A 12,738-nucleotide genomic window follows, 5' to 3' on the forward strand; every position below is an offset into this window, starting at 1 on the left:
GAATATCGCCTCACTTATCTACAAATTATCTCAGCAAATTAATACCAAGTCTACCTCCCCATTATATTTACTAGATTACTCAATACATAATAGATCCCCATTATATCCTTAATCTATCCTAGACATAGTATCCAAAAAATATTATATCTAATCTATCTATCACTCACAAATTCTATTAATATCATAATAATTCCTTCAACTATATCCCAATAACCCCAAAATCTTTCACAATTATTCCTTAATAACCTTCAAATATACAAACTACTCTCAGAATCCTAAAATCCTTCAACAATATACCAATCAGCCCTCACATCCTACACATAATTGTAAAGAAAATCCTTCAAATGTATACACATCAAATAATATCCAAAAGGCAATATATCCTTCAGAAAAATATACTAATATCGCATAGACACTGCTGTAAGTAATATCCAAAGTAGTTGGCCAATTTAGCTCACATATAGTCCCACAGAGTAGTATACGCACAGATACCTAGACATATCCACAGTAGCGCATAAGTCACCAAACCATAGCTCACATAATCCACATTAATTATATAACAAATACACCATAAAATCTACCAAAATATCCAAAATATCTTTCACATTGATTAACAATATTTGGCCGGTCACAGCTGATATACAAATATACCTGGGTCAGCTGTTAACCAAATATATGCCAAATTATATCCTCAATGGTATACAACAATTCCTACAACATATACCCAACATATCCCAAATATATCCTTCCCTTAATATCGTACTTCTATCCTCACCTATCATCCAATATCGCCTGTTCAACTAACCAAGAATTAGACCTTCTCACTATATAGATACAATTATCCTTCCGTATTCTCCGGCTAGTACCTCACAAGTAATTATCAAGTTCCTCCATCCGGCGAGATATATTACCACCGTTATTCAGAATAGATACCTTTCACCCCATACTAAATGTCCCTTCAGCATCCCATACATTCTAATCGCTCCTTCCAATTTAATATCCTAATACCTTCACCTTTTATCTACCTTTTTTATCTAAGCCACTCATCAATAATATCCTACAGATCTAATATATGCCTTCCCCTATTCGTATTCCAAAGCCTCCCTGTATCCACATATCTGCCTTTCCATGTATAACCCAAAATCCACACCAACACATTTTCCAATCATATCCTTCAACCATCCTACTATATCGCCTCACAAATACCTAATATATCCTTCAAAATATATTCCTAAATATACATATATCCCTACATCTATCCATCTATATCCAAATAGGTCCAAATTTATCCTTCACATATATCGACAACTATATCCATCAAATATCTCCACATATAATACAAATTAACCACAAAATATCCACGAATCATATACAAATATATTCCATCAAAATATCCAGCATATATACAAATAATTTATTATTCCTGTCACGCCCAAATATATCCTCACATTATCAAACAATCATTCCACATTTACCCATTTCAGCAAAATATCTTTCACAATCTAGCTAATATCATAATATATCATTCCAACCATTATACCCATAATGGACCTTCACAATATGTCCTAAATCATCTAAAGGTACTACCTTCATATATCAAATATAATCCACTCACATATATTCCAAAATAATCTTCACATATTCTGACTAACCTAGATATACTCCCTTCCCATTATTACAACACATCCTTACAATAATCCAAACCAATCCCTCACAAAGATCGCCAATTATACAAACTTTCCCAACCATATACCAAAGACTATCCTCAGCAACAATTATCCTTAAATTTATCTAATACTTCCTCCCGTTACTCCTCTAATATATGCCTAATATATCTTCCATCTATATGCAAATATAATCAAATATTATCGACATGATATCAAATAGATCGCTTCACCATTATATCCACCAATTACCACTATACCCTGCACATATATACAAATAACTCTTTTTACACCGTATTCCACATCCATTCCAACTAGTCCCCAAATAGCTCTCATTCACAAAGTCACTAAATTTTCCTGCATATTAAAAATTTATCAAATCTTCACAACAATCCTCCACCCCTATCTCCCAGCATCCCCCTCTACCCCTCCAAATGTCCAAATAGCCCAATTTATTTGATTTCATTTTTTATCTCTCTATGGTCGGTTTATCCCTTCTTTTCGTCCTCTTCTTGTTTTACTTACCCATTTCTGATGGTTTCACAATAACTCCACCTTTACTTCCACCTTATTACTTCCCGAATATTCACATATCTTCGCTTTCCCACCCCTCACTTTCCACCTACTTTGTAATTTATTTCATTTTTTAAGATCCTCCTACTCATGCTTACTACCATTACTACACACCCTACTACACCCATACCCACATCCCTACGACATCCCTTCACTACACATCCTTTTCCTACACTCCATACTAAGCACTTCACCATCCTCCACACCCTGTACACCTCCCTTCTTCCAACATACTTTCTCGACATCCTTCCCTTTCTTCTACCATCCCTCCCCACCCCTAACCTCCAGTACCCTCCTTTCCCTTACCGCCTCGCTACTTTCAAGCCCTATTCTTTCGCCCTTACCCGCCTCACTTCCGCCTTCCTCCTCTTCCACACTCCAGTCGCACTCCCCTTCCGTACCCCCCCTCCCCCCCCTCCCTTTCCCTTCCTTCGCCTAGCCTCCTCCCCCCTCGTTCTTCCCTCGACTACGACCTCCCCTTCCGTTAACACTGGGGAGTCAGTACAGACGGGCGAGGAGCCTGACGGGCCAGACCTGAACCCGAGGGAGGCACCGACGGACAGGGAGGCTGCGAGCCTGAGGCGGCCAGAAAAAACCATTATGCCTTTGCTGGGTTTACACTCTTACCCATTAACTGATCACTCCTAAAATTGCATCGCTCGCTCGTTAGGCCTATCCTAACACGTTACACCTCGTAACGAGGCGTCGTCCTTACCCCCTCATGAATAACTTTCACACTTCCCCTTAATGCTCGACATATGTACTCATCCCCCTCCCTTTTGCATACCCGCTTCACCATATTTTCCACACCCACATAAAAACAATCAGTGGAGTCAGTGTTCATGTATTGATATCATAATTGCCCCGACACAGGCCTACTACCCCTATATTGAGGACTCCTAGTACAACAGTCCAAAACTATCTCACGGGCTAAAAAATGTGCAGTCTACGCCCCTCACCCTAACCCGCCCAATTATTTCACCAACCCCGACCTTTACCACCTAGCCATATTGACTTAATTATACACGTCGTCCACGTTCGTTACCACCCTAACCATGGGTAAACTGAGTGTAATAACCTTACACTTTTTTTTTCCCGGAATGCTGTACCTATTAGTTAATTTGCACTATATTTATAATAATGGTCTGTACCTACTTTATACTTCTTGACGTCTATACGCTTTATTATTTACAGTGTTCCCAACGTTGCCTATAATTTTACTTAAATTTGTCAAAAAACCCCTTTATTAGGACTACTATATGAACATGCTAGGTCAATGCCTACTAGTCATTTCATCATTCTAATGTATTGGGTGTTGCTACCCACACAAACTCGCATCCTCTCTGTTTGTAAGATCCCTCTGAGATCATTTAAACTTGAGTTTGCAAGCTATTATCTTATTGCTAATCATTTCATTTTACTCTCAAAACCAGTGCCACCACGTAATATTGTCAACCTTAACTCGTAAATCCCTACGCCCGTGTACCAAGAGACGCGACCACCCATTATCATATTTTTCTACATATGATTATTGACAGGCCCCACTAACAGCTCAATTACATAATAAATAGCTTATTTAGTTGCAGGTATCTGTGCTTGTTGTGATTTAAGTGTCACAGATAGCCTCCGTATACGGCTTACGGCTGGATAAGGACCTCTATCAAACGTCTCAATGTTTCCGAACATTTAGAGCAACCAAGCAGCAACCATAAAACCCGGGTGAAAGTGATGATTCAGCCATCATTGCGTTAGGACTTTCCCAATTGCATCAGCACGCTCTTTTAGATGTCACTGAGGTTTCTGATTCTGCCCTCTTTCCTTTGCGTCACGAATCCACCCCTTCAACAAGTTTGCGGCCAGAGAGAGATGAGATTGGATGCTCCAGAGGTGTGACTTATCTTTTTGCCATCACAGTCGTTTTATTCTTCAGTCTTAGGCTCTTTCGTATGGGATCCTATTAATTGGCTGCTGTCCCTTTTTTTCTGTTATAACAGATTTCCTTCACTGTACATTTGCAATTGGAACATGCTCACTGCCCCTTGAGACTAATTACATGCGCTCTTTCTCTCTGTTGCTGGAACGTAATGAGTCTGGCTAATTGGTGACCATTACTAATACCTTAGTCAGTCTGTGATCTCGATCTACTACAATCCGCCCTTAGTGACAAATCCTTTTGGATCTACTTTATTGCACATGTGGCGTTAGATTCACTACTTTTGTCTTTAGCGTGTAGTCCTACTATACCCATTATGTTGTCTACATTTTTTGAAGTGCGCACTTCGTGGTCTACGAATTTCATGATACTAGGAAATTTTTCTCAGCTGTTTTTGGATGATTCTTCAATTATCTCTGATTTATTCATCTGATGGATGTCAATATGACCAGGGAGTTCACAGTATATGATATTCGTGAACTACAATGAGGTTTCAATCCCCTTTCGTGACTGTGACCTGTTTGAATTAATTCATTCTCTGATCGGTTCTGTTTATGATTCATGAGTCAGTTGACCCCTTACTATTCTGCTTCTTTATTTTTCTCACGCCTGAGCTGCGGAACCTCGTGTTGATTTTTCTACTCGGTGGGGTGAGGGTATGACTTAACACGCTCTACGTTACAACAATTGAAGTTTGTGCCTCACAGTTGAACTTTATGGTGCACTACAACTGGCACTTGACAACCCCACTAGAAAATGTCACTTATCTTATATTAAATAATACTCCTAAATAGCCACAATTTCGTCTCTTCTTTGGCAGTAAATATCGTGTTAGTACCTTCCCCCCTATAGTATATTATCTTGGAACGTGTTTCTTTACTCTCTTGATCCAAGTTCTTTGTTAACAGGTCTCCTCGTCGCCTTCCCCTTTTATTGCTTTTTCTTTCTGCCCTTCCCTCCTCTTACTTTTGTGTTTCTTTTTTTCGCCGCCATTCCCCTTCTCCTTTTTTTCGTTTCTTTTTTCTGCGCAGTCCTATCCCTCTCGCTTTTTCTTAGTTTTTTTTTTCTCGCCATCTTCTCCTTCGCTTCTTCTTTTTTGTCCCCCTTTTCTTCTTTTGCCTTCCTTTTGTCTTCTTTTTTTTTTTTCTCCCCCACACATTCCTCTTTTCTTCTTTTCTTTTTTTTCTTCGTACCCTTCTGCACTTTTTTTTCTCTTTTCTTATCTTTTTTCCTCCTTCTTGCTTTTTTCTTTCTTTTTGTCCCCCACTGTTTTTTATCCTTTCCTCTCTTTTTTTTTTCTTCTTTTTCTCCTCTCCTTTTTTCCTCCTACTTGTTTACTTAAAGCAAACCAAGTTGCCATCACCCGGTCTCTGTATCAGTACATACTCCATTTGTTTTTACAGTACACCTACCTCCAATCAACTAGTTAGATATTGCTCCTTTAATAAGTTGTCGTCACTCATCTCTATTTCTTCCATCCATGCTCATCGTTCGGTTGGCCGACAATGCGCGACCACCTTTTTTATCGATTTTTTCCATGTTTTCTGCCCTTACTGTAACTGGCCTTTTTTCTCTTTTCTAGCATAGTGGCTATATTTACATTTTTTACGATTTTGTCTCTCTGCGCACTCTCCTCTCCGGCTATGAGTTTTTCGACTAGGTCTATATTTAGCCTTTTATGATTTTCGACCTATCTCTATTACTTTTATGCCTTTTTTTTTTGTCGCCTTACTATTCCTAATGAGTTTTCGTGACTTTGTATAACCCTACTATGACTTCCTATTAGTTTTAGTGAGCCAAACATGCTTTTTATTGATTTTTTCCTACTACTAACTCTATTAGCTTTTTTATGATTTTTTTTCGATATTACTATTTCTTTTTTTTTGTTTTTTTCCCCTAACCTCATTCTCGCTATACTTTTTTATTATTTTTTTCTAACCACGTATACTCACTTTTTTTTTTTTGTTCTGTCCCTTATATCTACTCTTGTACTTTCTATCTTTTTCTAAAGTTATACTATGTCCGTTTTAGGTTTTTTTTCTACATACTATAATTACTTTTTTTCTTATTTTTCGACATTTGGTCGTACTATTACTTTATTGATTTTTCTACCACCTCCCTCTTTGTTCTACCATAGGATACACTACTTTCTTATGTTTCGACATACCGACTATTACTTTTATTCTTTTTTTTCAGTACCTACTTACTATCTAGTACTGCTTTTTAGATTTTACTTACATCTCTTTCTACCTTTATAATTTCTTTACGCTTGCTATACTTTCTTTTTTTTTCTCTTTTTTCTTGTCTTTGGCTCTCCCCCTTTGGATCGCTTTTTATTCTTTTTCTCTGCCCTCTCTTCCTTACTTCCTTTTCTCTTTTTTTTCTCCCCTTTCTTCCTCTCTTTTTTATACTTTTTGCTCCCCCGGGTCCCGTTCCCTCCTTTTTTTTTTCTTTATTTGTCTCCCATTTATTTTCTCTCTTTTGGCAACGCTTTCTTCTTTTGTTCACCCTTCTTACGCCCCTCCTTTTTTTTCTCTTTTTTTCCATAGGCGATTATTCCTTCTTGTTTTTCTTCTTAGCAGGGCCTACCCTGGGACCCTAAACTTCCCTTCCCTAGCCCATGCCTTCAGTACTTATAGCTATGCTCCGCATGGGGGATCCTTAGAGGGTCTTCCTCTCCTTTTTCGTCCGCGTATCAGGCCAGGAAACACCTCCCTAGGGGGGCACTAACCGAATTAGTGATTCAGAGGTTTTCACTCCTTATGGAGATTTTTGTGTATTTCATGGAAATGCATCCACTACTTAATTCCTAACTACCATCCAATAATTCACACAGATTGTACGATTAATTTCTTTTATTTTAGCGAGTTGTTTTGTTATCTAACCTAATGTACTTCAAAGATAACTATTTTTAGTTAACCACCCCAATTTCACAGTGTCGTTGGCCCTCTATGCACTGTGAATACTTTTATTATGTATTATGGTACTTTAACCTCGCTTACTATGTGATCCTTCTCTAGCCTTTCTCGTTTGGCCTACTTACAATCCTCACGTCCAAGAAAGCGTTTGTTGGCGTGTTTTCACGCCAGGGCCCCGTGAGGCGAGTGTAACGGGAATTTGAGAAAAAGTTGGTCAGTGGTGGTGTCACACGGAAAAACTCTATATAGCATTTTGACCGTACACTTCTCAGATTTCAAACCAGTGCACTAACCGTGTTCACTAACTGTATGACTGCCAGGATCAACATCTTATTTTAAACACAAGATACAACTGGTTATACTACCATTACTTATATGCCTTTTTTTTTCTTATTTTTTATTTTTCCCGATCTCCCTTAGTGTTTTATCCTCTTTTTTTTATTTCGCAGAGTCGCAATATGGAGAATTATAACTATTACCATACTTTTAACTTATGGTTTTTGGGGGGGGCGTAGCGAAGTAGGTATGCAATATAGCATTGCGTGTTTTTTTTTGGTCTTTTTTCCGAAATTATGAACTATGACGTTTTATGCTTTTTTTAGACAATATATACTGCTTACTTTTTATATGATTTTTTTGAGAGCCCGTAGCCGTATACTATGGAACGTTTTATATTTTTTTTTTCGATTACTATACTAGACTTATGATTTTTTGTTCGGACAATATAACTATGCCTTATTATTTTTTTTTTGGCTACAGTTAAACTAATTTTAATCTTTATTTTTTTTTTCTACATTAGTTTAACTATATGTTTATTACTTTTATCTTGGAAAATCATTCTACTTTCCCGGCTTTTTTTATCTTTTTTTTTTGTCACAATATTACTATACGCTTCTACTCTTTTTTTTTTTTGTCGATTTCGCTTATATTAGCTTTCTATTTTGATCCTCTTACGATTACATTACTATTAGCTTTGATGTTTGGCTTTTTCTCTACAATTCTATCTAGTTTTAATATTTATGGGCTTACTATTTGTTTAGCTATACTTTTTTATTGTCTTTTTGTTTTTGTTAACCATACCGCGATACCATTACTTTTTTTTCTTGATTTTGGTTCTTCATATTATATTCTTAATACTTTTTTTATTTATTTTTTTGGGTTGATACATTCTTCTATTTTTCTTACTCTTCTTGCGTCGAATTGATATACTATTCTTTTATATTTTTTTCTCTACGTACATATAAGGTACTCTCCTATTTATTATTTTCTTACTAGGTAACCATATCCATCTTGTGATTTAAAGTGTTTTTTCTTTTTTGTACTACAATCTACTTGACGTTTATGCTTTTTTGTTCTCCATATTATACTTCTTCCTTTTTCTGATTTTTTTTTATGCGACATATTCTTGCTTCTTCCTCGTTTTCTTCTTTCTTGTCCTACCCCGACTTTCCCCTTCTTCCTTTTTCTCTCTTTTTTTCTTCCACCTCCCGACCCCTTACTTGCTTTATTTTTCGCCCCTTTCCGCGCCTTCTAGCTCTTTTTTTCTTCTTTTTTCTGACTCCCCTTTCTTTTCTTGTACCCCTTTCTATTCGTCCCTTCTTATTTGTTCTTTCTCCCCACTCCGTCCCTCCCATCTTTTTCTCCTCAGTGATTTTATAAGGTATTTTCTTCTTTTTTTTCGCCCTCTTTTCTCCTTCTTTTTTATGATTTTTTTTCTCAGTATGTCTCTATGCCTTTTTCTTATTTTTTTCTTCCCGTATACCCATGACTTGTTTTTATGTATCCTTTTTTATGTGTTTTTAGTCTTCACACCCACTCCCCCCCCTCTTTCTTTTTCGTTTTTTCGCTACCTTCCTGTCTCTTTCTGCGCTTTATTTCTTCTTGTTTTTTTGCCCTAATGGTGAGATAGCTCGGCCTGTTTCGTTTTTTTCATACGCATAGTTTATGACTTATTTATCGATTATTAGTCGGACATTATAGTTGAGATATGTATTACTATGGAATTTATGATTTTTCGACATATATATACTATTAGCTTATATAATTTGTTCTAACCAAAACTACATACCTATTTACGTTGATGATTGTTTTTTATTTCTCTGTTCGACTTGCTTTTGTTAGCATTATTTTTTTTCTTTTAATCGTGTTTGTCCTAAGCATTACGGTAATACTAGGCCTTTTATATTTTTACCTACCTACTTCTCTGTCCTTTTGTATTCTACTAAGGAGGAACATTAGTCATAATACATTAAGACTTTTTCCTGTCGGTGTCTAATGCGCTGATACTATGACACTTTTATGATTTGTTCGACATCTCTACTTATGTTATATTTTTATTGATTCCTTTTTCGAACAACATATACTATGACGTCTTATGATTTTTTTCTACATATTATTTTATTACTTTCTTATGATCTTCTTTTGTCAGTAAATCTTATGGTAAATGTAGACTGCTTTTTATGATTTTTTTCTACGTAGTTATCCTATTATCTTTAGATTTCTTTTCTAATACGTATACATATACCTTATGATTTTTCTAATTCGATATACTATAATTTTTTTTCGTAATATTGTAACTAATGAATTTTTTATTATTATTTCGACAATTAATATGACTTTCTATGTTTTTTTCGAAATAGTATACTATTACTTTTTATGATTTTTTCGACAGTATTTATACTATTTTTACTTTAGGTTTTTTTTTTGACATTACTCTACTATGGACTTATCATTTTCGATCCAAGTCTACTAGACTTTTCTAGTCTTTTCGACAATTATACCTATGATGCTTTTATGATGATTTGTTTATGTCGAAATATGTTTTTATTTACTGATTACTCTCTTTTAGGTCTTTTTCGACGATAACGTATACTAGCTTTTATAAAAATTATTTTCGAGCTATACTGATACTAAATGACTTTTATTTTTTTTGTTCGGACTATATACTCGAGCTTTTTAGTTATTTTGTTTTCGACGATGTATACTATGCGCTTTTATGATTTTTGTCTACATTAATATTACCATGGTTTTTGTTCTTATGTTTGTTTGTTCTCGCATATTAGTTTATGAATTTTTCGTTATTTTTTCGACCATATATTTTATTCCTTTTATATTGTGTTCGACACCTTGACTTAGTTAGCTATGAGGCTTTATTGACTTTTTTTTTCTCCAACATACTAGTTGTCTTTTTTATTTTCATTCTCCTTATTCTACTCTATCCTTTTGATATTTTTTTTTCTAATGTCTAGATAATTCATTTTTTTTTTTTTTTTATCTACATGCTATTACTATTTACTTTTTTTTTTTTTTTTTTTTGTGTACCTTTTATGTATTACTTCTACTTTCTGTATTTTTTTCGACATAACTATTCGCTATAGCTTTTTTGATACGTTTTTTTTTACTTCTCATTCTTCTATACTCTTACCTTTTTTTTCTTTTCTTTTTTCTACCCTATAGCCTCTTCCTTTTCTTTTTTTCTCCCTCCTTTAACTTTAGCGCTTTTCTCCTTTTTTTTTTTCTACTTCCCCGTATACCACTCGCCTTTTTTTTCTTTCTAGGCCCCTCTTTTTCTTTCCTTTTTTTTTATTTCTTATCTTCTCCCTCCTTCTCTTCCTTTTTTTTGCTTCGTTTTTTTTTGTTTTTTTTTCTACCCCTTTACTTCTTCCTTTTTTCTTCTTTTTTTTTTTTTTTTTCTCCATTCGGTTTTACTCGTCCTTTTATTCTTTTTCTTTTCTTTTTACATTTATTACATGTACTTTCTTTTTTTTTCTTCTTTTTTTCTCATCCGTCTCTAGTTTTTTTATTCCTTTTGTTTCTACATCTACCTTGCTTCCTCTTTTTTTTATTTATCTCGTTTTTTCTACCCACTTCTTTAACTCTCCTTTGTTATTCTTTTTTTTCTACAACTTATACATTACTGTTGTCCTTACTCTTCCTTTTTTTTTTCTAATTTTTTTTCCACAATCTTTACGTTTTTGATTATTTTCAATCACCCTGCATCTCCTTTTCTTCACTCCACCCGTTTACAGCCCTTCTCCATCTTCCCTCCTTCATTCCTTCTTTCTCTCTTTCCTTACTGTTTCTTTCTTTTTACTCTCTTACTATACTTTGAATTTCCTTTATATACTTCTTTACCATTACTTTATCCTTTACTCCTCCTTTTTCATATACCTTTACTTTCACTTTTATACCCTTTTATTCCTTTTACTCACTCTTCCTCCCTTTTCTCTAATTTTCACATTACTTATAGTCCTTTTCGCCTTTACTTTTTTTTTCTCTACTCCATCCTTCTCCCTTACTTCCTTGTCTTACTTCTACTTTACGTCTTACTCTTACTTTGACTGTCTTTTCTTTCGTTACTTCCATTCGCTTTCTCTCACTTTCCCTTTACATTTATACCCTTCCCTGATTTTCTGTACCGTTACTTACTTTTCTTTCTTTTACTAATTCCTTTTATCTACTTACATTACTTTTCCATCCTTACTTTCCTTTTCTATTCCTTTCACTCTTACTTTTTTCTATACCTTTTTTTCTTTACTTCTTTCTCTCTTACTTAACTTTTCTCACTTACCTCCTTTTTTATATTCCTTTTTCATTACTTTTCTACACACTTTCTTTTTCATTATTTTTTTCCACAACTTCCCTTATTCCCCTTACCCCACTTTCTTTTTTTCTTTTCTTTCATTTTTCCTACTTAATTTTGTTTCCTTTTCCTCTTTCCTTTTACTCCCCCCCATTGATCCCAACTCCATTCTTTTCTTCTATTTTCTCTTCCATTCATTTCCCTTCTCTCTCATTTCTTTCCCCCCTTTATGCGTTTTCTTTCATCTCTTCTCCCCATTCCCCTAAAATTTTCCTTCCATCATTATCCAATTCATTCCTCTCTTGCCGGCTGTTTAGGGGGGGGTGGAGGGTGAGGGAGACGTGGACCCAGAACTGACGCATTGTCACATTCTTCCACGATTCCACCGTCCAGTCACCACCGGTGTCCTAAGACGAGAAAAAGTAAAGCGGGGTTTTGTAAGTGTCTGACCTATAGACCTAGAATTAAAAAAAAAAAACAGTACAATGGCTCATATCGCACACGTGCACATTCACATATATCCTAATATATCCTAATATATCCTTCACATATATATACAAATATATCCATCAAATATATCCACATATATACAAATATATCCTTCACATATATCCACATATATACAAATATATCCTTCACATATATACAAATATATCCTTCACATGTATACAAATTTATCCAAATATGTCCAAATATATCCTTCACATATATCCTAATATATCCTTCACATGTATACAAATTTATCCAAATATGTCCAAATATATCCAAATATATCCTTCAAATATATCCAAATATACCCTTCAAATATGTCCAAATATATCCAAATGGAGTTGATGGAGTGTTTTAGGCGATGCTGAGCGGTAGTCCTCGGCGGTGAGCGCTCTGTTTTACTTAACGCCAGTGAACATAACGCCACCGTGAAGTGCAACAGGATGAAGTCCCAGAAGATTCGGCGGCGTCCAAACTCCTGCCACTCGTACCACCCGAAGGTGAGGGCTGGGGGTCTGGGATCAGATCCAGACTACTCATCCGGACTACATCCAGACTACACATCCAGACTACATCCAG

General features: G+C 35.4%; 1 protein-coding gene across 1 annotated transcript in view; it reads left to right on the forward strand.

Moving 5' to 3' along the window:
- The window catches only part of LOC116686864 (voltage-dependent calcium channel subunit alpha-2/delta-4), a 158,488-nt gene that overhangs the window by 137,019 nt on the left and 8,731 nt on the right, over window positions 1-12,738 (forward strand). Inside the window, exon 39 of the mRNA XM_032511910.1 lies at window positions 12,577-12,659. Within this exon, the coding sequence (XP_032367801.1) occupies window positions 12,577-12,659 (83 nt within the window). The remainder of the gene's footprint in view (window positions 1-12,576; window positions 12,660-12,738) is intronic.

Source organism: Etheostoma spectabile, unplaced genomic scaffold, assembly GCF_008692095.1.
Source record: "Etheostoma spectabile isolate EspeVRDwgs_2016 unplaced genomic scaffold, UIUC_Espe_1.0 scaffold517, whole genome shotgun sequence".
In the NCBI taxonomy this organism is placed as follows: Eukaryota; Metazoa; Chordata; class Actinopteri; order Perciformes; family Percidae; genus Etheostoma; species Etheostoma spectabile.